At 40.3% G+C, this 21,781-nt stretch overlaps 1 protein-coding gene across 14 annotated transcripts in view; it reads left to right on the top strand.

The window, feature by feature from the left end:
• The window catches only part of LOC128872498 (uncharacterized), a 384,301-nt gene that overhangs the window by 327,194 nt on the left and 35,326 nt on the right, over positions 1–21,781 (top strand). For all 14 annotated transcript variants that reach the window (XR_008456204.1, XM_054115260.1, XM_054115258.1 and 11 more), the window contains exon 6: positions 10,128–10,261. Coding sequence is in view for 13 of the 14 variants with exons in the window: in XM_054115260.1 (XP_053971235.1) it covers positions 10,128–10,261 (134 nt within the window). In the remaining variant the exon portion in view is untranslated. The remainder of the gene's footprint in view (positions 1–10,127; positions 10,262–21,781) is intronic.

Here is a 21,781-nt window from a genome sequence, read left to right as displayed (position 1 = left end):
GTTGTTTGGTTTTATCTCTTTGAGGTACACGATTTAGAAGAGCAGTACAAATTCAAGCTACATAGAGTTACAATCACGTTAATTATTCAGCTTCGGATACTTGGACTTGTGAAATAATGTATTCATACGTTTTTAGTAAATGTTGTTTCGCTTCATTACGGATTTCTTAATTAATTAACTTTTTTAATTGCATGTTACATGCACTTCCACGTTCAGACCAATTGTACGTGGTCCTCTTCAAGGTAAACGTTCTAGAAATTCTATATTATAAAATACCATAATATATAAACGTAAATATATGCACATAATATAACTAAATGTAAAATAATATAAAATATCACAATACATAAAATTAAATAAAATAGCGCCGTATCAAAAAGCAATATAAAAACAAAAAACAAGAAGAAGGAAAGTTAAAGATGCAAAATATTAAAAACCCAATTACAAAGCGTAGAAATCTCCATCATAAATTCCAATTGACTTCTCGATATGGAATAAATTTTAAACGAGCCCTTCGATAAATTACTCATAGCCTCGGAATAATCCAAACGCTTGGCCAAGCTGACTTTCAATTCAGAAGACGTTTAAAACGCGAAGGCGCCGATCTGAGGCGATACAGACAGGGAACGGAAGGAAAGGGTGAAAAAAGGTAACGAGAAAATTCATGGGCCATTTAAGCTCTCCCGCAGGTATCAACGCGTAGATATCTGCGCTCGTGAGAGACACCCATTCACCACGCGCTTTCCGCGCCGATGAATGAAGCATTCATACGCCTCGCGTCCGTAAAACTCGGAGTTTACTTTGATGATCTGGATCGTGCCCCGTGCATCTCGAACACACTTCGTCGATTCGCGTCGATGCGCTCGTTTCCTCCGGCCTCCATTGTCGAGCCGTAATGAAAACCGAGCAGAAATCGAAATACCGTTGAAAGGAGCGTTATATTATTGGCTGGCATAGGTTTTGTCTTTGTTGTGCTACATTTCTATGGAGCAGTGTTTCTCAAGCTTACCTTTATTCGTGGCCCACATCGTGGTTTCATTTGTTTCAACATCTCCGATACACATAGGCGCCCCTGTTTAATTAATCCCTTTGTTATTAGCTAAAGTAAAGTGAACATTGAAATGTCGAATAGTGGTAGACTTTGCAGTCTTGGAGGCAACCATGGATTTAATTTTGACGTTGTGATTCTTGAATTCGACTCACTTTTAACCCTTTGCACTCCAAATTTTCTGATTCCAGTACATTTTTGTCGAGCCTCACCCGACATAGGATCGCAAAGGGTTCAGTACCAAGTGTAGAAATTAATTCCTAAGTAACTTAACTTAAACCGCTGCAAATAAATGATAAACAGTTTTTCGTCTCTTTATGATAAAGTCGATGAGAAGTTCGATGAGAGATTTCCTTATTCATCGTTCATTATTCGACTAAACTTTTGTCCATCCCTGTTCGCGATAATTCTAGATATTCTCGTTTATCTGAAAAATGAAAGCAGCGACATTTTACCAAGAATCCCTGAAGTTTCGTGCGCCGCGACGATCAGCGTCGCCGTGGTATTATTTAAGGCCACTTTCGCGAGGACTTATCGTCCCGAATGAGGCTGATAAAGGCCACGCTTCGGCGAAAATGCGCGTCGTTACACAGAACCGCGTATTAAGTATGATAACGTGGATGTTGTTTCGTGAGACGATGTTACACCTTAATCGAGCAAAACCATGAGGAAATCGACGCTCTGGTTGTGCTCGAGAAAATCGTTCGATGGCGCACCAATTTCTTTGGTATGCGCTGTGAATGGTTGCGCGATGGCGTTTCCGGTATCGCCAGAAGAAACGTTCGAGGATCGTTGACGGTGGTACGCGAAGAATGCAACGACTTTGCTAGAACGACCATGGAAGAGCGAATCGTTTTATTTTCTCCTTTTTCAACGAGGGACGCTTTTATTTCACTTTGTATATCTAGGAGAGTGGTGAGGCAATATGGTTGACAATTTTTCGTAGATGTTCGTGGAAGCATAACTGGTCTCTGAGTATAAAATTATTGTTGATAGGAATATTAATAGGAATAGAATTTAATTAGAGAGGCTTGATATTATTTTTGAGGGAAAATTAAAATGCCAATAAGCATTGCTTTAATTCTAAAAAGTATATCGAATATGACTACAATTTTTAATAAATATTTTTGATAGAAGCATAACTAGTCTCTGGTGAAAAGAAAGCAATCATAAGAAAATGAACAGAAATAAAATTCGATCGGAATACTCTCTATTAAAACAGCAAAAACGTGACAATCGTCACGTCCGACATTTACAAATCGAATAATTAATAACGAGTTTTAACAACAGGCAGAACTGCTTGTCAGAACTAAACGATTACACGCCGTGACAATAAGACGATCGAAAAGAAAATGGACCGCAAAACCAGAAGAGAAAGGCGACCGGCAACCGCCGGGACGAACAGGTAAGATATTAATGCGTGCAACGACCCGACACTATTCGTATTCGCATAACGAGCCAAGCCTAATCGTACCCAGAAGCGGCGGAGGCTTGGAAAACACCGTGAGGGTCACACTCGACGCTAATCGAGGATCGACTCGCTGTTATCGCAGCTGCGTTGCGAATTTTCGCACGGATAGGCAAGCTCGGTTGGATCCGAGCGACCATTGGCAAACAACTATGGCAAGATCGATTCGTGGAACGGAAAAGTACACAAGGCTCGTGTTGCATCGGTGGTGTCCAGGTTGAGAGGCGCTAATTATACTGTTTGCACGGTTCCCTTCCCCGCGATTCTAATCGTTTGTCGTGGCTACCCTTCGCTGGCCAGTGTTTGTTGCCAGTTTTAACGTGATTTCTAATTCTGGTGACGGCATTCTTCTATTCTCTGCTTTTTTACCACGGTCCAGTGGTGTAACCGAATGAGGAAGAGTGTAGAGGGAAATTGAGGAATGATACTTTGTTTAGGAACGTGACAGATATGTTTTAAAGGGTTAGGTAGGATTAGTATAATTTTTGAGGATCTTATTTGTGTAGATTATTAAAATTTCACGGTGCAGATTTAATTTAGGTTACATTCTTGTAAAAATAGATCAATTTTATCCGTTAGTAGTAGGTCCTGAATATTTTTACACTTATTTTTAATTATTACAAAGCAAATAAGTTGGATCCATGTATGTTGGACATCTTGTTAAAATTACTCAATCGCCAGCAGTGCTTTTGCTACAACTTTTAATTTGATTAAAATAGAGAAACGAGTACAGTCCTGGTAACATTTATTAAATTGTCGACAGTTCTTAGTTCTCATAGCTGTATGATTGATAAATTGGTCGATATGCAACTCGTGGTAGCCTAGATATCGAGCTATATACTGTCCTCCTTAGGTTACTACTTTCAACATTTCGCTAAGTTTACACAATGTAGTGGCGTCAGAACAGGCTACATAATTTTCTCGAACAGAGCATTTCACCTAAGAAGGATAGATTTCTAAAGAAACCTAAATACGTAAAATAAATCTTTATTGTTAGATTCTTCTAATCTTGTCTATTGGAATCGGGTTTCGATTAATATTTATATAATATATCATAATTCATATAACGATGAGCATTAAATGTTATCTCAATAATAGATAACAAAATTTTGGTTGTCCTAGCAAAAAGCCTATTGATACCTACATCCAAAATGTTCACTCAATCTTAAATTATCATTAAATTCTAAACATTTCATCACGGAAACAAGACATGCAACACCCCTACCGCAAATCATCGATAACAATAAACATTTCCATCCCTATACAGATTCACAAAAAGAATCCTTTCTCACAAAAATCGAAGCCCGCTCCATTCTATCAAACCAACCCCTAAATAACGATAAATACCAAAGCGCTCCAAAAATATTCTCTCACCCAACATTCCGCGCTCTAATCGTCGAATGCTGGTTACGTAATATCGCAAGGGGTGGCTAATTGCCACTGAGAAGGCTCGTAATAAAGCGACTAAAGGACGAATGACTAACACATTCACGGTCCCTTCGCACCACCCCTGCGATTCTGGAAGGTGCGAAGCCTGCAAGATTTATCGCGACTCCTAGTCAGCGACGAGTGGCGAGGATCAGCGGCACGTGACCCAGCTATCAATCCCGTGGATCCAAGGAGCGCGTTCACCTGCCTTTCCAGCTTCTCCTTTCCCTTTCCGGATGCCACCGAAGCACATGGAACCGCTGGAAATCCGTTCGAGGGCAAGGAATTCGTCGATGGTGAATTATTGAGACGCTGCTCCGCGATGGTCCAAAACGCGGGGGAGTAACGGCTCGCGGACGATATCGCTCGCAGTTGTTCATTAATTATTTGTTGCTCGATCACGCAACCCCTCTGATTCTCCCCTTCTGCTAACTCGATGACGTCGATTGGCCGACGTACAGAGGCCTTCTTGCAGCTTCCTCGCCGCGCACGTGCTTCGAATGATACGCACGCGTGCCACTAAGTCATCCTTAGGGCCTCGGGGCACCACGGTGCACTGCCCGCCCGAAAAAAAAACCCAGGAATATTAATAGGAGAAGGTGAAAGGACGGTCTGAACGGGAAATGCACCAGGTGCGACTGTGGAAGCTACCTTTGGGAGTGCAGAATTTTTTTTCTTTTGACGAAGGTAGAAATTAGTGAGTGGATGAATTATAGGGTGTTTTTGGAATTAATTGCTAGCTGAAATTGATGCAATTTTTGATTGTTTGGTTTGTGAAATTCTTGGGAAGATCATAGAGAGCGACAAAAGATTTTCTGAACTTATTTAGTAAATCAGTTTCAAATCTATGAGTTGTTTTCGTGGTGATTTCTGAGGTATAAATAGGTAGATATTGAAATTTGGTAGACTATGAATATAAAACAATTTAGGAAAACTGATAATTAATAGTGAACCTCGTGGATACCTCAATTTTCATACTCAAAGAGGAAACTTCTGATATATTCTTCAATTTTGAAATTAACGTTAATAATTTTACTTTAAAAATTCTCAAAACTTTTCAACAAATATCCAGTCCTGTATCTTAAGAAACAAATGTTCAAATATTTCAGGATTCCTATAAAAAAATTCCTACAAAGAATTTTCCCAAATTAAATTAACGAAGTGCACCAATAAAACTTAAAATTTTCTTTAAAATTACACACTTTAAGTCTCACAAACGTCACCACAAAATTGCCTCTCCTTTCAATTCCTCTCTTCTCCTCTCCTTCAACATTAACAAAATTCAGAATAATAGGAGGTTGAAAATGAAGAGATAAGAACAAAGGCCGTCGAAACGCTTTGGGAAGATTTGCGACAATCGACGAGCGAATCCTTTCGAGATGGGTTCACCGTTGAATCTTGTTACGAGCGTAAATTTTTCACACGATGCACGTGTCACGGATGAAACTCACGTGCGACCATCGATCGACGTGAGCCCCCCTACACGCTGGTTGTGTAAGCGATGCTGTCCGTTTTAGAATATGTTAAGCCTCCCCTCTCGGGTGGCTTAACACGACTACCGAACTATCGAATTTTGTTTTTGTTTCTTTGTTTCGACGGTTCGACGACTGAGAAAATACAACGTGGAATTATTCATTCGAAACCGATTATTATCGGCGCCGACAGTTGTACGCTCGCAACGATATTATTTATTCGCGGAATCTTCTCTTTGCTTTTAACCGTTTCGCGCGTTTGGTATTGTGCGCGATTAAACGCGTAAAATAAACGAAAATTATAGAATTTGCAACGCCAAGTGATGTGTTTTCGTTCAAATTTATTAAACAAACGCTCGATTCGAAATCATCGTATTAAACGAGACGCAGTTTCGTATTAAACACACGTTTCGGAATTATTTTTTGCGAGTAATTGAATTATTATTCCTTTATAAATATGTAGATTGTTAATTAATTGTAAATAGCTGTACTAAAATGTTTTCCCAACGGCCCTTTCGGATTTTGTCGTTTAATCAGACGTAAATTGTGTTGGAATACGTTATTAAAATAATCAAAATTTACTTATAAAAAGCTCTCGTAAATTTAGTTATGTTAAAAATTCAGGGATTAGCATACCTCAAAGATACTACTTAACTCAGCCTAAAAGTTAGTCGATACATTGGAAAGAAAGCTTCTCCAAGTATAATATTTAATTACAACATTAACTAAATTGAAAGGTCTCTTCTGGCGGATGATAGCAAATAAAAGAGCCATAATTTTTGCATGAATATTCAATAACGAGAGTGGTCTGCGCGTAATTCCAAGAGGTGGTAGCGAAAGGGGTGAAAATAATGGAATCACTAGTGAAAACAACTTAACCGCGTGAGGCATCCTGCGAGTGAAAGCGAATGAAAGAGATCGGATTGATCGTTGAAGTGAATTAGAACGTTCGATGATTGAAATCCGCGGAGTGATGTTGATGAGTGCTAGAGAGGATGGACATAAGTGGAATCACTTGACTCGAATGATTAAATAATAGAAAGAGTCTAGCGCGCGGGTTTCGAATCGAAGGGAATAAAAGAAAATGAAAAGCAAGAGAGGGACGTCCCGTTGGCGAGGAATTCAATTCTTCCGGCTTTAACTTTATCTTTTTCCCTTCGCACGTAAGTGAAACTTTAACGTTATCTCGTTCGGGGACAGAGTTTCAAACAAAAGCAATCTTTTAGTCGAAAGACGGGCTCGATGTTACGATTCATTCCTATGTATTTTGGCGGAGAATAAAATTCAAATACAATCAAAGGCTTGCGATATCATCCGATAGAAAAATAAGAAATATAGAGGGTAGTATAATTCTATGAACTGCTTTCAATAATAGATTGAACAGAAGGATTTTCTTTGGAATTTTTGAAGTTTGAGAAGAACTTTATTGATAATCCACTGTAAGCGAATACTATTTTTGATAAGGGAAAATAGGTAGAGTACTTTTTCATATATTTAAAGCTGAAAGTTGAAACTTCTTGTTTTTTATTTGTAATAATTTGGAGATTTAGAGATGACTCAAGCCTATGAATACACATGTTATGTGATATTACTAGATCGCGGATCTTTATGCAAAATAAAATCTTCGCGAACGTGCCTACAAAAATTGAACCTAAATAGGAATTTATTTTATTCTGCACATATTCTAACATGAACTTTACTTTCAATCTTTTTTATATTCTTGCATATTGTTTTGCATTTTGTAGTTTCTTGTACATTCAAATTTCCTATAAATGCATAAAGATCCGCAGTCTAGATATTGCCAATATTTAAAAATCGAAATAACAACATGATAAATCGAAAACCCTACTACAAACTAACTCGATAGCTCTCTGAATAGAAGAATTATTAGACAAGCGTGTAATATATTTGATTTCTAAATATTTCTTTATTCGGAGAAGCTCTTTGGACGTCCATAAAAGTAATTGAAGGTCTTCGCGGAAGGCAAGCTGCGGAAAAGTGCGGAGGAATTCCTTTTAACCTTCCACGCATCCGCATCCATTCAAATCCTCGTCTAGAAAGCGAAAGTTCCAAAGTCAAACGCGACAACTTCCTCGACCCTCGAACAGGCTTCCACAGCAATCCTCCTTCGCCCGACGTTTCGTCGACTCGCAACTCGCAAAGAAGGACAAGAAGATCGCATTACAGCTCCGACAGGGAGTAGCAACTCCCCTAGAAAAGAAGAATGGCGGGCCGGGGTGGTGGAGAACGTTCGTCGGGATTTAAGGCTCCATAAATCCGTGAGGACCATCCCTTAAGCCCTCCGCGCGGTGGTCAGTCGGCTTTTACCAGATTGTATTCCGCGATATCTTTCGTCCAGACCCTCACCTAAACGCCTTTCACCTGGCTCTCTTTAATAGAGCGCCTCTCGATTGCAACGACCTTGAACAGCGGTTAATTCCCTGGCTCCTCGAAGAGGGAACCGATATATAAAGTTTCCTTGGACATTGAATCCTTAGAGGGGGATCGAGGAAATTGTAAAATGAAATTTATGTATTTTTACTAGCTTTAGGTAGTCATAAACAGAGTTGGATTTGAGCAGACTAATGAGGAGCATTAAAGTCTCCAAGGGTTTTGAAAAATTGTTCTTTTATTTTTATATATTTTAAAAATTTAATACTAAACTTCAACTTTTTCAATCTTTCTACAAATACATTCAGTCATTTGTGTAGCTTCAAAGTGTAACAAATTTGTAAACAAGCATATAAATTCAATGCTTGGGAGAATCACCAATACTTTCCAATATTTGTATTCCCTCTACAATAATTTTAAATGGCTCTACTCCCTTTTCAATAAATTTCGAAGTAACTACACTAAAAATATCAATAACGATTTCACAAATTTTCTATGAACAATTCAAGTTTGAAGTCCCATTTCCTAAAGTCTTTAATTACATAATGAAACGAGCTTCGTGGAAGACTTCAGTAATTTTGGAGCGCGTCATTTTGCATCGACAGGACGTCCCGTCGAACAGTGGGAACACGTGACACTGTCAGACACAGGCGTTTGGGGCCACGTTTTCAAACTCAATCAGTTTTTCCATCGGCTTTCAAAAATAGAAATAAAATCGTTACACGAACGAGTATTAAGGTATACGATAAAAATTGCGTCGAATAATTCTCCGTGAACCAATTTATTTTTGTTCCAACGCGGAAAAAGGCGAGATTAATCCGACCGTGGTATCAATATGAGAGCGTATCGGATTCTACATTGAATCGGCGTGGGAGAGTCGGTGAATTATACATGCACGGAGATGAATCGTATACAATTTACGTCGGTGGTAACCAAATTTTTTAATAGGCACACTGAAACAGTAACGAAACTTTAAAAATGAAAAATATCCAGTAAGCTGCAATTTCGAAATAAAAATAAAAGGACCTAAAAGTTGAATCATCAAGGTATCACTAACGATGTAAAAACAGAGTAGACTAAATTCTATAAATTTATATATTTATATATAGCGTATTAATTACAATTTTTGTTAAATAACGTTCAGCAACACCTAAACTACATTCGATAAATTCATGAATTCAGCATTGTATTAATTACAATTTGTATTGAGCAACAGCTTCAACAGCACCGACGCCTAAAAATAAAGCTTAAACACTTTGCAGTGTAATAAATGTTTAAATGGCCTTCGCCCATTCTCTCCGATTCGACTCCGTAAAAAATCTCGTTCCCAGTCGACGTGGAATTCGCAATGGCGCTTTTTAGAACGAATCCTGGACGGATGTAACGTAACCGGAAGCCAGAGCCACGGGAGGGCCCCCGTTATCGTTGCAGATCGCAGCGTTTTCCTGACAGGAAGAGAATCGTAAATAGCACGTATGTATTTGCCCGGAAGAGTCCTGAGCGAAGTTTTATTTGCTCGTTAAGCTCCTCTTTTTTTTTACGATTCATTTCGCGTCCCGTCGGACGTCCCCCCGCGGCAATAAAACTGGAAGCTCATGCTCGCCCGAGCTGAAAAGCGTCGACAATGTCTCGATAAAGTTCGACGGACTCCCGTGGAAGTTCAAGGAATGAAAAGAGCGTTGGAAATTATCGCGTCGACGGGGAGGAAGCGAATTCGCATAACTCGATGAACATCTGCGAAAAGGAAGATGTGCTGGGTGCATCGAGGGAAGATCAATGATCCTTGAAAAGCTAGAAATTTGCATCTGAATAAGACGAAATGGCGAGCACGAGCTCCTGGGTGTGGGTATGGAGGGCACTGGGACGTTTCACGATTACGCAGGGGTGAACTAGTCCGATTGAACTGAATTGAATTCGAGACGTATGAGAAATATTAATACGAGAGATTAATATGACACAGAGTTTGGAAGACATGTTAGTCCACTAAAAATTTAAACTAAACAGTGAGATGCTAAATGAAGCCAAATAATATATCTTAAATGGCTGAGAACCACTGTGAGACTAGAGTATGTTGTTCTCCAAGAAAAACCCTCTCGTTTGAGCAGCATGAAGGCATACGTTCAGACAAGAATAATTTACTTGAGAACGACTGGTTTTTTGACCAAATTAATTTTATTCGAATATATGCTTCCATGGTACTCGAACGAGAGCCTGATTCGAGAGCTCGATAATTGAACGAACAATTACGAATTTGCGCACGAGTCCAGCAGTTATTTAAATGCATATTTAACTAACCAGACAATTGGTGTGTTTGTTGCAGAGAGAAGCTACGCAACGAGATGTGGAACGCGAACGACGACAACGAATGGAGGCCGAAGCTCGGGTACGCGAGGCTACGGCTGAAGCTGAAAGAGCACGTTCCAGAGTCCATCACCTTCAGAGAGAATTGGCCAGGTAAGAAGTGTAGAATAATAATGTGTGCTGTGCGAAAATAATATGCTTAAAACTGCGCAGATTTAAAGTACAGATTAAAAGAAAAGAATACTTTAACGCACTAAAAAAGTAAAGATACATTCAGCGTATCAAGAAAATGTAAATATTAAGAGCTAATATCTTCGACTCGATTATATCTGGTGTTGTCTGTAGCCTCCGAATGATTTCCCTTTCGTATTTCTAAAAATGCCAGTTACTAGAATTAAATGATAGAGAACCACTATGAAGTTTAAATATGTTGATCTCCAAGTGAAATCCTTTCGTTTGAGTATCATCAAGACGTACTTCTAAACAAAAATGATTTAGTTGAACGGACAATGATTCTCCACCAAATCATGTTTGTTCGAAAGTACGTCATCATGGTACTCAAACGAAAAACCTTCTCTTGTAGATCAACATGCTTCAACTTCGTATTGATTGTCAACCATCTAACTGAAATCTATCTAATTAAAATTATTCGTGCCGTATAAATGACAGAGTAAAGAAATGTTCGCGTCAAATAACCACTGAGCGTGGACAATTTTGTAAAACTTGGCTAAAAAGAAATCCTGGCGCGATTCATTCCAGGTTCCATTGGTGGATCAATTACTCTTTCAATTTCCCAGTCTCGACTACAGTATTTGCACAATGGGTTTCAATTTAATTAAATCCTGGCACGGTCATATAGTGAAAACACTCGGAGTCATTGGTATGGAAAAATATATGGAATACATATCGCGAGAGAGAGAGAGGGTCGGATTAAAAGCGTGCGCGTTCGTTCGTCGATCGCGCATAATGGCGCGCACGGAATCAATCAATTTCAAACAATTTCGAGCCCTCTCGACGTTTTTTTGCTCGACGCCGCCCAACGATGACTGACTTTAGCCAGTTTACAAAAATCAGTCAATACGTGGCCAAATGTGCGATCTTCTTGAATGAAATTAACCAAGGTAAAATAAGGATAGGCTCAGGATAGTAGTTTCTAGTAGGATGAAAGTTTTCATGCTGTTCTCATTTGTGTTTTCAGTTGAAATATTTCGGTATTGACAAATGACAGTAATATTAATAATAGTAGTAGGTATTTATTGAACCAAGGATATAAACACAAGTGGAATTAAATATGTGGTGAACAGAACAAGAAAATTAATTCAACTTTTAATTTAACTTTCATTTAATTATTTCATTAATTCGCGTTATTCTATCGTAAATCAAACTTGAACTCAATTGTGGTGCAGATTATGTGTGTCAACGTAGCAGCGTCAATGGAGTGTGAAGGGTTAATGTACAAAGATAAAAATAATGTAAAAGAAAAACAATAATAGAGGTGCGTTATGGTACAAAGACGAAAGGTGCACCGATATACTGTTATCAGAGAGTGTTCTACGTTTAGATGTCCTGATGTAAGAGGTGCCTTTAAGAATTTATGAAATATTTGATTATTCAATGAATTGTTTAACGTCAGAAGCGGAAGTTTTTTCCCAGAATCTTCGCAGAATCTGCCTTCAGTATGTAAATATCCATAAAATGAGGACCCAAATCAAACACCAGTCGACGACTGATCCAGGTTCGACGCAAGCTCCCGTCAATCCTCTATCAATTCTGTAGCAGGTACCCTAAGGCGTAATATAAGCGAAACAACTGTCGACCTGTCTTCCTTCAGCAACGATCAAATTTCAGGAAACGCGCTCACCAGAAGATTCCAAATCAGGGCTCTACGAAAACGAGAAGGTTGATTCCTTCCTGTCACTGTTTATCAGTTTCTCCTATTCAGTTCCATTCTACTCCTTCCTGGGATTACTCACTTTGTTGGTCTTCAATTCAAGCTCAAATTTTTTCGATAATATCCTAGACACGCAACATGTAGTATAAGTTCAAAATATTCAATATTTATAAAATGTTGCAAATATTCCAAACTTTTAAAATGTAATATATTTTTAAAAATATTTACTACAATTAACGTAAATATTAAGAGCTTGTTTCTTCGACATAATTATATCTGGTGTTGTCTCTAACTACCGAATGATTCTTTGTTTGTATTACTAGAAATGCCAAAGTTACTATAGTTAAATAATAGAGGACCACTATGAAATTTAAATACGTTGATCTCCAAGTGAAACCCTCTCGTTTGTGTACCATGAAGACGTACTTCCAAACAAAAATGATTTCGTTGAGGGGACAGTGATTCTCCACCAAATCATATTTGTTCGAAAATCATGTTTGTCTTCATGGTATTCAAATGGAAGGTCTTCTCTTGTACAATGTATCAACTTCGTCCAAGGTTGATTTTGGATTTAAATAAAATTTTATATTAAACCTTCTTATAATAAGGTCTAAGAAACACATAAAAAATTGAGCTCGATGGATGCAATTCGATGGCAAAATATGACCAATGATGTGAGTGACCCTATAAATCCTTAACATACTGTATCAAAAAGTAATTTTAGAATTACATTGCAAAACAGTACTTGTCAAACCTTACCAATTCCTTATGTTATTATATTTTCCCCCCTCTTTCCTTCTTCTTTCTTTAAATCTTCCTCTCTTCTCCCTATACCTTATTTAATCCCGATCCAAAGAAAATGGTAAAAAAAAAAACCATACAAAAATGTACTCCCCGCCCATTTCCGCGTGTTCCGCGTGGTCGTCAGGCCAGGAAAAGAGAACCCAGGCTTGTAAATCGATGCGGTTGCCAAACATCCGGCAATAATTCGAGGCGCTTGTCCAGCATCGATTTCTCCTTCCTTTGCTTCCCCGCTCTCTATCGTCCTCTCGCTCTTCATGGTTAGGGCTTGCGAAAATCGCTTATTTCACCGAGCCGCAGACAGCACTTTATTTTCCGTGCAGCCGCCTCGCTGGAAAAGTATCGACGCGATATAACGTATAAATAATGAGACCGCGTTTCCCACGCAATAACTAGCGGATTTCATGGTAAATCATCGATATTGGCATTCTTCCAATAACGTATCGCGACCAGGAGGTGGCCAGCCCCGCGGATATATTATCAGGGTGTATCGAGGTAGCCGAGATTACAATCCTCCACCCCCGGCCCCGTGTCCTTGCATCCGGCGCGAGGATCGAACGCGATGGATCGTGGAAATTCTGCCTTGGTTACGTTTGCACCTCCACGGTTACGTTTCCGTCCGTTCAATTCGACCGTGTTGCGTGGATCAGCGGGATTTGTTAATCGAACGTTTCGCGGATCTCTGTGTTTGTCCGATGACGAAGCATTCGCACGGTTTCTGCGAGATCCTCGTGGCTTAAACAAGAGTTGGAACGCCTGTAGCAGCAGGGATCGATGGCGTGGACTTTGCAATCGTGGGGATTTTTTACAGGGGAGAGGTTTCGATGATGGATAGTTAATGTGTATTTGTAGTATGTTGTTGAGGTAGTCGGGGCTTTCAAGAATTTCGAAGTCGTTTAATTATTCAAAGTTCAAGGTATTAGGTATTTTTCACTACTCAAGATCATCGTTTCATCTAAACATTCGAGCCTTTCAAAATGTGCTATACTTCCTAAATATTCAAGACCTTCAACATGCACCATTTTCTCTATATTCTTAAGTCAACGTAAGCTCTAAGTCCTCCAGATCCATAAAATGGTATATTTGCTCGCTATCCAAGACTTCTTAGTACACAGCTGCATAAAAATTCACAGAGAAAAGCCCTCAACTAAAATCTGATATGTTCAGCAAGATGTTGAATCAATTAAAAGCTCTCTTTCATTCTTCGGAAACGTATCAGGGCGAAATGTGCGACCTGCGGGGAAGAGGTCGATAACAATTCGTACATATTGGTTCTTCCCCAGCGACAAATCTCGCCGTCGAAAATGACACCCAGCGGATATATTACAACGGATATTGGAAGGTAGAGCTGCAACATTAAATCGTAAGAGGTCGTTCGAATCGCTAAAGGATTATATTCACGGGAGAGCAGTATAGTCGGCGACTGCACCGAAAGCTGTTCCAGATAAATCTTCGTTTCTCGGCTACTGTAAAAGGAAACGACGCGTTTTGCATCGTGCCGCTATGAATACTTCATACAGGTTGAATAATGGGAAATATGGTCTAGCTTGTATCTCATTTATCGGGTTAGAATGAGACCTCCGGCTAAGGGGATTGGTAGATACGAGGCTGTGTCTTAGATTATGTATTTATACATATTTTGGTTCCTGTTTGTGCATTCTATTGCAAGGAGCAAGAAAGACTGTGTACACTAAATGCATCGTATGGAGAAAGAAGTAATATACTAAATGTATTGCAAGGAACAAAAAAGATTGTACATCAAATGTATTGCATGGAGGAAGGATCACGTAGCAAATATACTGTAACAAGCATAACAGATTATACGTCAAATACATTGTGAGAAACAAGAAAAATAATATACCAAATGTATTATGGGAAGCAAGAAAGATGACATACTAAATGTATTGTAGGGATCAGGAAAGATCGTATTAATTTTCTGACTGTTCTCCAGTCACCCAGCGGTCTCGCGTTGCTTCCATTGTCACGAAACAATGCTATCGAAGAAACTTAGTCCAGAACGGCGATTCCTCTCAGAATATTTTTCCATCCAGAATGGGATTGCCTGCCCTGATTGCGAGTTTCCTCCGGCGTCGCCATAAATTAGAATCGCGTCCAAGTCGAGGTCTTACTGTACTTCCAATGCATCCTCGGTCGTACATGCAACCGTAACAATCATAATTCCAGTCCTTCCGTTTCTTCCATCGTTCCATGCAATAAAAGAATGCCTGGAAACGGTCCATTAACAATGCTTATCGGCTCCTTATTTTACGCCTGGCGGCATGTAACTCGATGTAACGGCTGGCAGCAATTTATGGTCCCATAGTGCAGCACTTGCCGCGGAAGATTAGAGAAATCGATTTCTTCGCTTTCCCTCTTCCACGCGCGTAACTATAAATCTATGCAAAGGTAGGAAAAAAAATGGTTGGAGCATCGTTCGCGTTATCCGCTAATAAACGCACCTGGCTGGGAGAATCGACCAGGACTTCGAGCATGGCACAAGGGACACATTCAATTTAAATGAACGCATTTTCAACATACAATATACGCTTGAATTTGTTCTTTTCTTTGCGTATAATATATAGACATAAAAATCTGATCTGTGATTTTAAGTATGCCTCAAGGAAAACATTATTCAATGGATACTGTTCCAACATATGATACATGGTTGAATTTGTTTCTCGATCTACAATATCGGCAACATTAAAATATCACAAAATATGGCCTTCAAAAATTTCATCTTACATCTTTTCTTACCGTCAGAAACATCTGTATAAAATGAAGGCAAGTTGAACGCAACTATACAACGTCCTATACATTAAATAATATCAATGATCAACACATGCATCTGGTTATACGGGACTAGACGGAATAAAGAAGTCAGCGACGAGAATAAAGAAAGCATCGAGAGCCTCCCACGCCGCATTTGCCCCGCGAGTAAATTCCAGAAGGAGATTCTCAGCCAGCGTGCGGCAAGGTTCGCCGACAAAAAAAGCTTGCCAAACTCAGATGCGTGGTTCGCGTGTATCGAGGCTACCCAAAGCAGACAAGCGAGAGAGCACGTTGAACCGGAGCCACGCGATCCCCCCTCGACGAGTCACGTCCAACGCATCTCGGAAGCAGGACATGGTCGATCCCGCGAGGGGGTTGCCCGTGGCATTCTGCCACGAGAAACGAGACGCCGCGGCGCATTGTGCGTTGAAACAACAAAAGCACCGATGCGCTTCTCACGGGCCCGTGGCTCGCGCGAGGGGGGCCACACAGACGCAGCTGAGGCTGCGAGTGTCGCGCGTGGCACGATCTCGCGTGATGGTAATGCCAGCGACAATCGAGGGGCTGCGAGTCGCGGTGGTGGCAACAAACAGGAAAAAAGAAATATTCAGGCTGTGGGAAATCGCGGTATTTTCAATGATAAGACTCGTGGGAATTTTTGGGGGTATGGAGCGTCGAGGATGCTGTGGTAGGATGAAAGGTTTTGGGGTAGTTGGAATGTACAGGTAATGTTTTTCTAGGTTTAGTTTAGGTGTATTCAATTGTGGAATGGAGGAGTAGGCAATTTTTTTTTGAAATTTTCTTTTAGTACGAGGTTTCATTTTCAGTGACTGGAATTTTGTAGTATTCGTTTATCGCGATTTATTGTTTATTTAAATGAATTCTAAGACCAAGTAAATTATTAAGACGTCTTTCAGAAAATGTTTAACTCGTTTTATTGTCGACGCACTCTCGACGGTGGGAGATGTAATTCCGTCGATAAGGGCGCGGAAGCGTTTCACGTTGGCCCGTCTCCTGGCTTGTAAGCATGTCTCCGACGATTCCTGCGCGACGCCCATCCCCAGACGGGGAAACGAATTTTTATCGCGAAGCCCATTTGGCACCGGTATCGTATTTCCCGCAGCCAATAACCCTCCGAGGCCGGAATAGTATGCATTATATCGTGGAAGTTTGAATTTTATCAAAAAACTTCTTGGCCCCCTGCCGGACAATAACGTTACATCGATTGGATTATTCATAAGCTCGTTCCATGGTTGGATAGTCTCTCAGGATCATTTACAATATCTTCCATTCACATTTTATTGAACAGTGTTATTTTCGTTGTAGTGTTGTGGTAGAAGTTTGGACTTGGCTGGAACCAAGCAAAATATTTGATTAATTAAAGTTACGCAATTGTTAACAATACGTTTGCTACTAGATCTAATTTAGAGTATGTAATATACTCTAATTATTAGGGTAAGATTGATACTAATTGCATTGACAAATGGAAGCCCCTTGCTTCGAGGATATCTAAGATATAGTGCCATTTAACAGATGTGTTAAACTTGTTCGTCTTCTTTCTGGAATAACTCTGTTGTTAAACAATACGTTTGTTATAAATTCTGACAATTATTAAGACAACATTAAGGCTAATTACATTGGCAAATGAGTCTGCCCCCTTGCTTCGAAGATGTCAACAATACAGTGACTACGAGTACAATGAATTCGTAACAAAGAGTGTAAAATACAGTCACATTTGAAATATAAATTACGAGGAAGACAGGATTAAAATTACACTCGGTACAGGTACATTCCTTGACACTGAAAGAGAATAACGTCGAAAAAAGAGGAGCCAGGGAAGAGTGAAAGTTGGAAGCAAGCGAAAAGCAGACAATAGGATTCCGGCGAATCCAAAAAAAAGAAGGATGATAAAGTGTAAACGTTTGCCGAATGAACGCTAGCGTTAAATTTCACGGAATGAGAATCAAAGAAGAGGACAAATGGAGGAGACACAAAAGAAGGAAAATAAAACACGAGGAGAGAGACGGGAGTTGGGGTAAAGTCAAGCGACACAAAGGAAGGGAAAGTGTTAAAACAGAGAACGGTGAAAAGACAAACAACTGCAAGACAAAGGAGAGGCTGGAAAACGAAACGAATGAAAAGAAGAACGAGGGTGAGAGAGACGCGGAAGAATAGCGAGGGATGAAAAAAAGAACAGGCTGGAGACTAGGGAAAGAGGGAGAAAGTATTAAGGGGATAGTCTGCTCTGGGGGGGCGCCAAGTTTTGGAGTTCCGTGCATATTAATTAAACGAAAAGCATAACTCATGTCGATTTCAAATTTTTTATACAATTTTCGTGATGCATTATCGATCGTTCATTCTACGGTTACAGGCTATCGTAACGAAAAACATAAGAAGAAGGACAAACATAACAAATCATTAGAATTAAAAACATATAGTAAATGATTGATGGTTGATTTTACTTGAAATTCAACACACGCGTAAAGTAAATGTTTCTCTGTATACTAAGATAGGTATCTTTTGAAACTATTTGTTCACCAATTAAAGAAGCAACCAAGAAAAAAAGATTCCAATAGCAGCAAGCATTTTTCAAGCCATCGAAAATCTGCGTAGCTCCCTTAAATCGTCACAGCTGTTGCACGGCCGTGCGAGGCGTTATTTGGCGGACACGCTGTCGCCGTTTAAGAGACGATCAGAAAGTCGAAAGTTTGCCACGCAATTACTGGGCCTGAGTGTGTATTAATGGCGGAGAATGAAGATCGAAACGTGCACGCGGCGGGTCTCCCCTTCTGGCACAGTGCGCGATGACATTTCGTGCAGCCCGTTCATAAATTGCGGCCGTGCACACGGCGAACGTACTTAGTCGAGAAATTACGGAAATTAATTATCGTTGATTCACGCGTCGCGACTTGACTCTACGCCATACTGCACGCGCGGGCGTTCATTATCTCCCGCTTATTCGCCTCTTTTTGAAAATGAAAACGAAAGATACAGGCGTCACTCTCGTGGAATCTCGAGGTGGAGTTTCGTGAAAAGGTATCGCGAATAATATCCAAAAAATACTTGCATTCTTTTGTAAAACGTGAAACCATAACGACATACGCGCAATATAAACACGTTCCAATTAAATCGCGTAACATGCGTTGAAGTATTGATCACATTGAATTACACGCGGGCCCAATCGAACGTGTTTGAACGGAATTAATAATTAGCGCGATCAGACATTAATTTAATTCCCCTGTCACTCTGGGTTCGTACGCCACAACGGTCAGTTGATTCCAAAACATATGAGGCGTACTTTGTTATCTAATTCCGTGATTAATCACAGGGCATAATTACCGCGAAGATCGCGTAGCGGTAATAGAAAACAAAGTGGTTGCAAACTACTTCGCTATTTCTTACTACACTTCATCTTCGATACATACTACTTTCACACACGATTAAACTTTGACACAATTAAACTTTTACGCAAAGGTCCTCCACACCCCCTACTTGTTTTCAGTTTCATTTCAGACGATGTGTTTCCCCTTTGCACCTCAATGTCTCTATGAATCAAAGAATTCCAGAACTCCTATCCTATCCTCTCTGTCAATCATCAAGCATAGTTTTCGAGCAGCAACAATTCAAGTTTCCCATCAGCGACAAGAAATAACGGCGTAGATGGGATCTCTTCTGGTAATGAGAAACTTACACGAGGGTACGAGAGACACGAGCGTGGAAATACCAACGAGGATGGGCGAACGTGTCGCGTTAACCGGCGCGATTATTCATTCAGGACAGAAAACCGTCAGCCGGTATATCCGGCCGGTTGTAATGCATCATGTTGCGTTATATTCACCGAAACAAAAATGTCCGCTGACCGTACACGCATTCTGGTCGCGTGTTACGCGCTGCGTGAGCCGTTGTCTCCCCTTCTTCCTGGAACGAGCAGCGCGAGGAATTCACCTGGCGGCGTGGATTGATCCTTCAACCTGTTCGAAGGGTCTTCTCCCTTTTGGTAGATCAGGATCTATCTTGGGAAGGGTCCAAGATGGATAGTAGATTTGTTTTTTGCAGTCTAGCCGCGAATCTTCGTTGAGCAAACGAGGGTTGATGTTTTTAGGGCTATTTATTTCGGGGGATGAAGATTGAATCCTAGACGAGAGGAAGGAGAAGGTCGTTTGCTACATGGGTGAAGGAAAAACTGAGGCAGGAAGTGTGGATCCTTGAGGATTAATTAAAAGTTAGCTGGTAGAGACAGGGTTGAAGATGCTGTATCGTTTGCTAAGGGGAGGTTTTATATTTGAAAAGAGAATTACTTATATTTGGATACTGTAGAGATTATAGAAACAGCAGCTCTTTGAAAAATAGAGTTGGGATTCTAAGATGTTGAAATCTTGGAGTTCTAGAGTTCTAAAGTCTTAGGATTCTAGAATGTTAAAATTTTGGGATTCTAGAATTCTGGTGTCTTGGAGTTCTAGACTCCTGAAATAAGCAGTATAAAGATTCTGTAATTTTAGAGTGTTCAGGTATTAACATTCTTGCGTTCGGGTTTTCTGGATTTCAGTTCTGAAATTCTAATGTCTCAAACTTCCAGAGAACCACTAGTTTTCTCTTCAGCAGCATTTTCTTATTCGGAAGGTAGAACCCGTGTTTTGTGAGAGGAAACTTTCATCCAAGCTCACTTGTGAGATCAGCCATTTACTAATCGAGATACTAACCAAAGTTTGAACAGTCTCCTGCGAGTCGGAGAATTCAGAATGAACATTTAAACCAAACCAAAGTTTAACAAGCGCCTCGAGGTAGTGTTGGTAGCGTCTAGAGGTTGGATAAGTGAGTGGCAGGAGTAAGATCAGGCAAGTATCGTTTAAGCTTATCCACCTGAAATCCCGAAATGTTATTTAACTTGTGCAACCTCTGTGCTATTTCGCTACATACAAGATGTTCGTAAAACATGCCCAAAATTCAAAATTCTAGAATCCTAAAAATTTTAACATCTAAGAACTTCAAGACTCCAAAGCTTTAAAACCCTCAAGACTCCAACACTCTAAATAAACTAACCCTCCAACCCTCCACCCCCAAAATGTTCAAATAAATTCCACTCACTCCCGTGACCCTCAAACAGATCCAAACCTTGCCTAAAAATCAGTTTCACTTAAAAGCTCTTTAATCGCCCGTCATTCACCATCACCTCGGCGGACTAACCGTTAAACGGTGTCTTAGGGAACAAACTCACGATGGAATTCCAGGTCGCAGGGTCTCGCGAGCCCGTAAAAAAGTCGCCGGAGCTATAATTTCGTTTAAAGGTGCAATGAAACAGCATAGATTTATCGGATATGACGTCCCGTCGGGATGTTCAGGTGATTTGAGAGGCGTAGGGAACGCTTCGGAACGGGCGGTGCCGTTATTGCTGTCTGTAGACGTGTAGACTGTCATTTCCGTCGGTAACGTGGCAGATACAACAGTTGTGCCGCGGCTGTTATCGGTTTTTCACCAGATACCAGTCGCAATTGATCGTAATACGCCTTCCACTTTACGATTTTCGCGAATCTCTGACTCCAGTTTACGTTCGATGCAACGCCCGAAGGCTTTGGACGAGTGCTCTGGAATCGCGGAGATAAAGCGGTATTACGCGAAACGTGGCGTCCCCTCCGCCCCGCCATCGTTCTTTATAGGCACTAAAACGCGAGTTAGAATTCGTATTAGTGACAAACGGCGTACACCGCATCTCTAACGTCAGCGCTGATGAAATTTCCCGCGTTGCAACGCTATGTAAATCGACGTGCACGAAGACGGTTCATATAGCACGAGTGAAACGTACCGTTAACTCGAGCAACACGACGGTAAGCAACGACGTTCTCGGAATTCTCAGTGTCGAGGTGCCAGGGAGTCGTCGAATACGAAAGCAACGAGTCCGGAGTCTGATTTTGGGATAGTTAGAACGTATAGGTGGTGTTCTTTGAGGTTTAGTTTAGGTGTATTGAACTGTAGAATGGGGAGTAGGCAACTTCTATTTTTGAAATTTCCTCTGAGTATGTATTATGAGGTTTCATTTTTAGTGAAGGGAATTTTTTAATATTTGCTTATTTATTCTACTATGTTTCTCGGAGACTGCGATTGCAGAGTGAAAATACCCAGTGGGCTAATACTGTAATGAGGTCGCAATGGTGTCAAATCTAATATAATAATTCTTATGAAAGATAGAACATTCACAGAGCATCTAACTATCATAA

This window comes from Hylaeus volcanicus, chromosome 2 (genome assembly GCF_026283585.1).
Source record: "Hylaeus volcanicus isolate JK05 chromosome 2, UHH_iyHylVolc1.0_haploid, whole genome shotgun sequence".
Lineage (NCBI taxonomy): Eukaryota > Metazoa > Arthropoda > Insecta > Hymenoptera > Colletidae > Hylaeus > Hylaeus volcanicus.
This window is presented reverse-complemented; position numbering and strand designations above follow the sequence as displayed.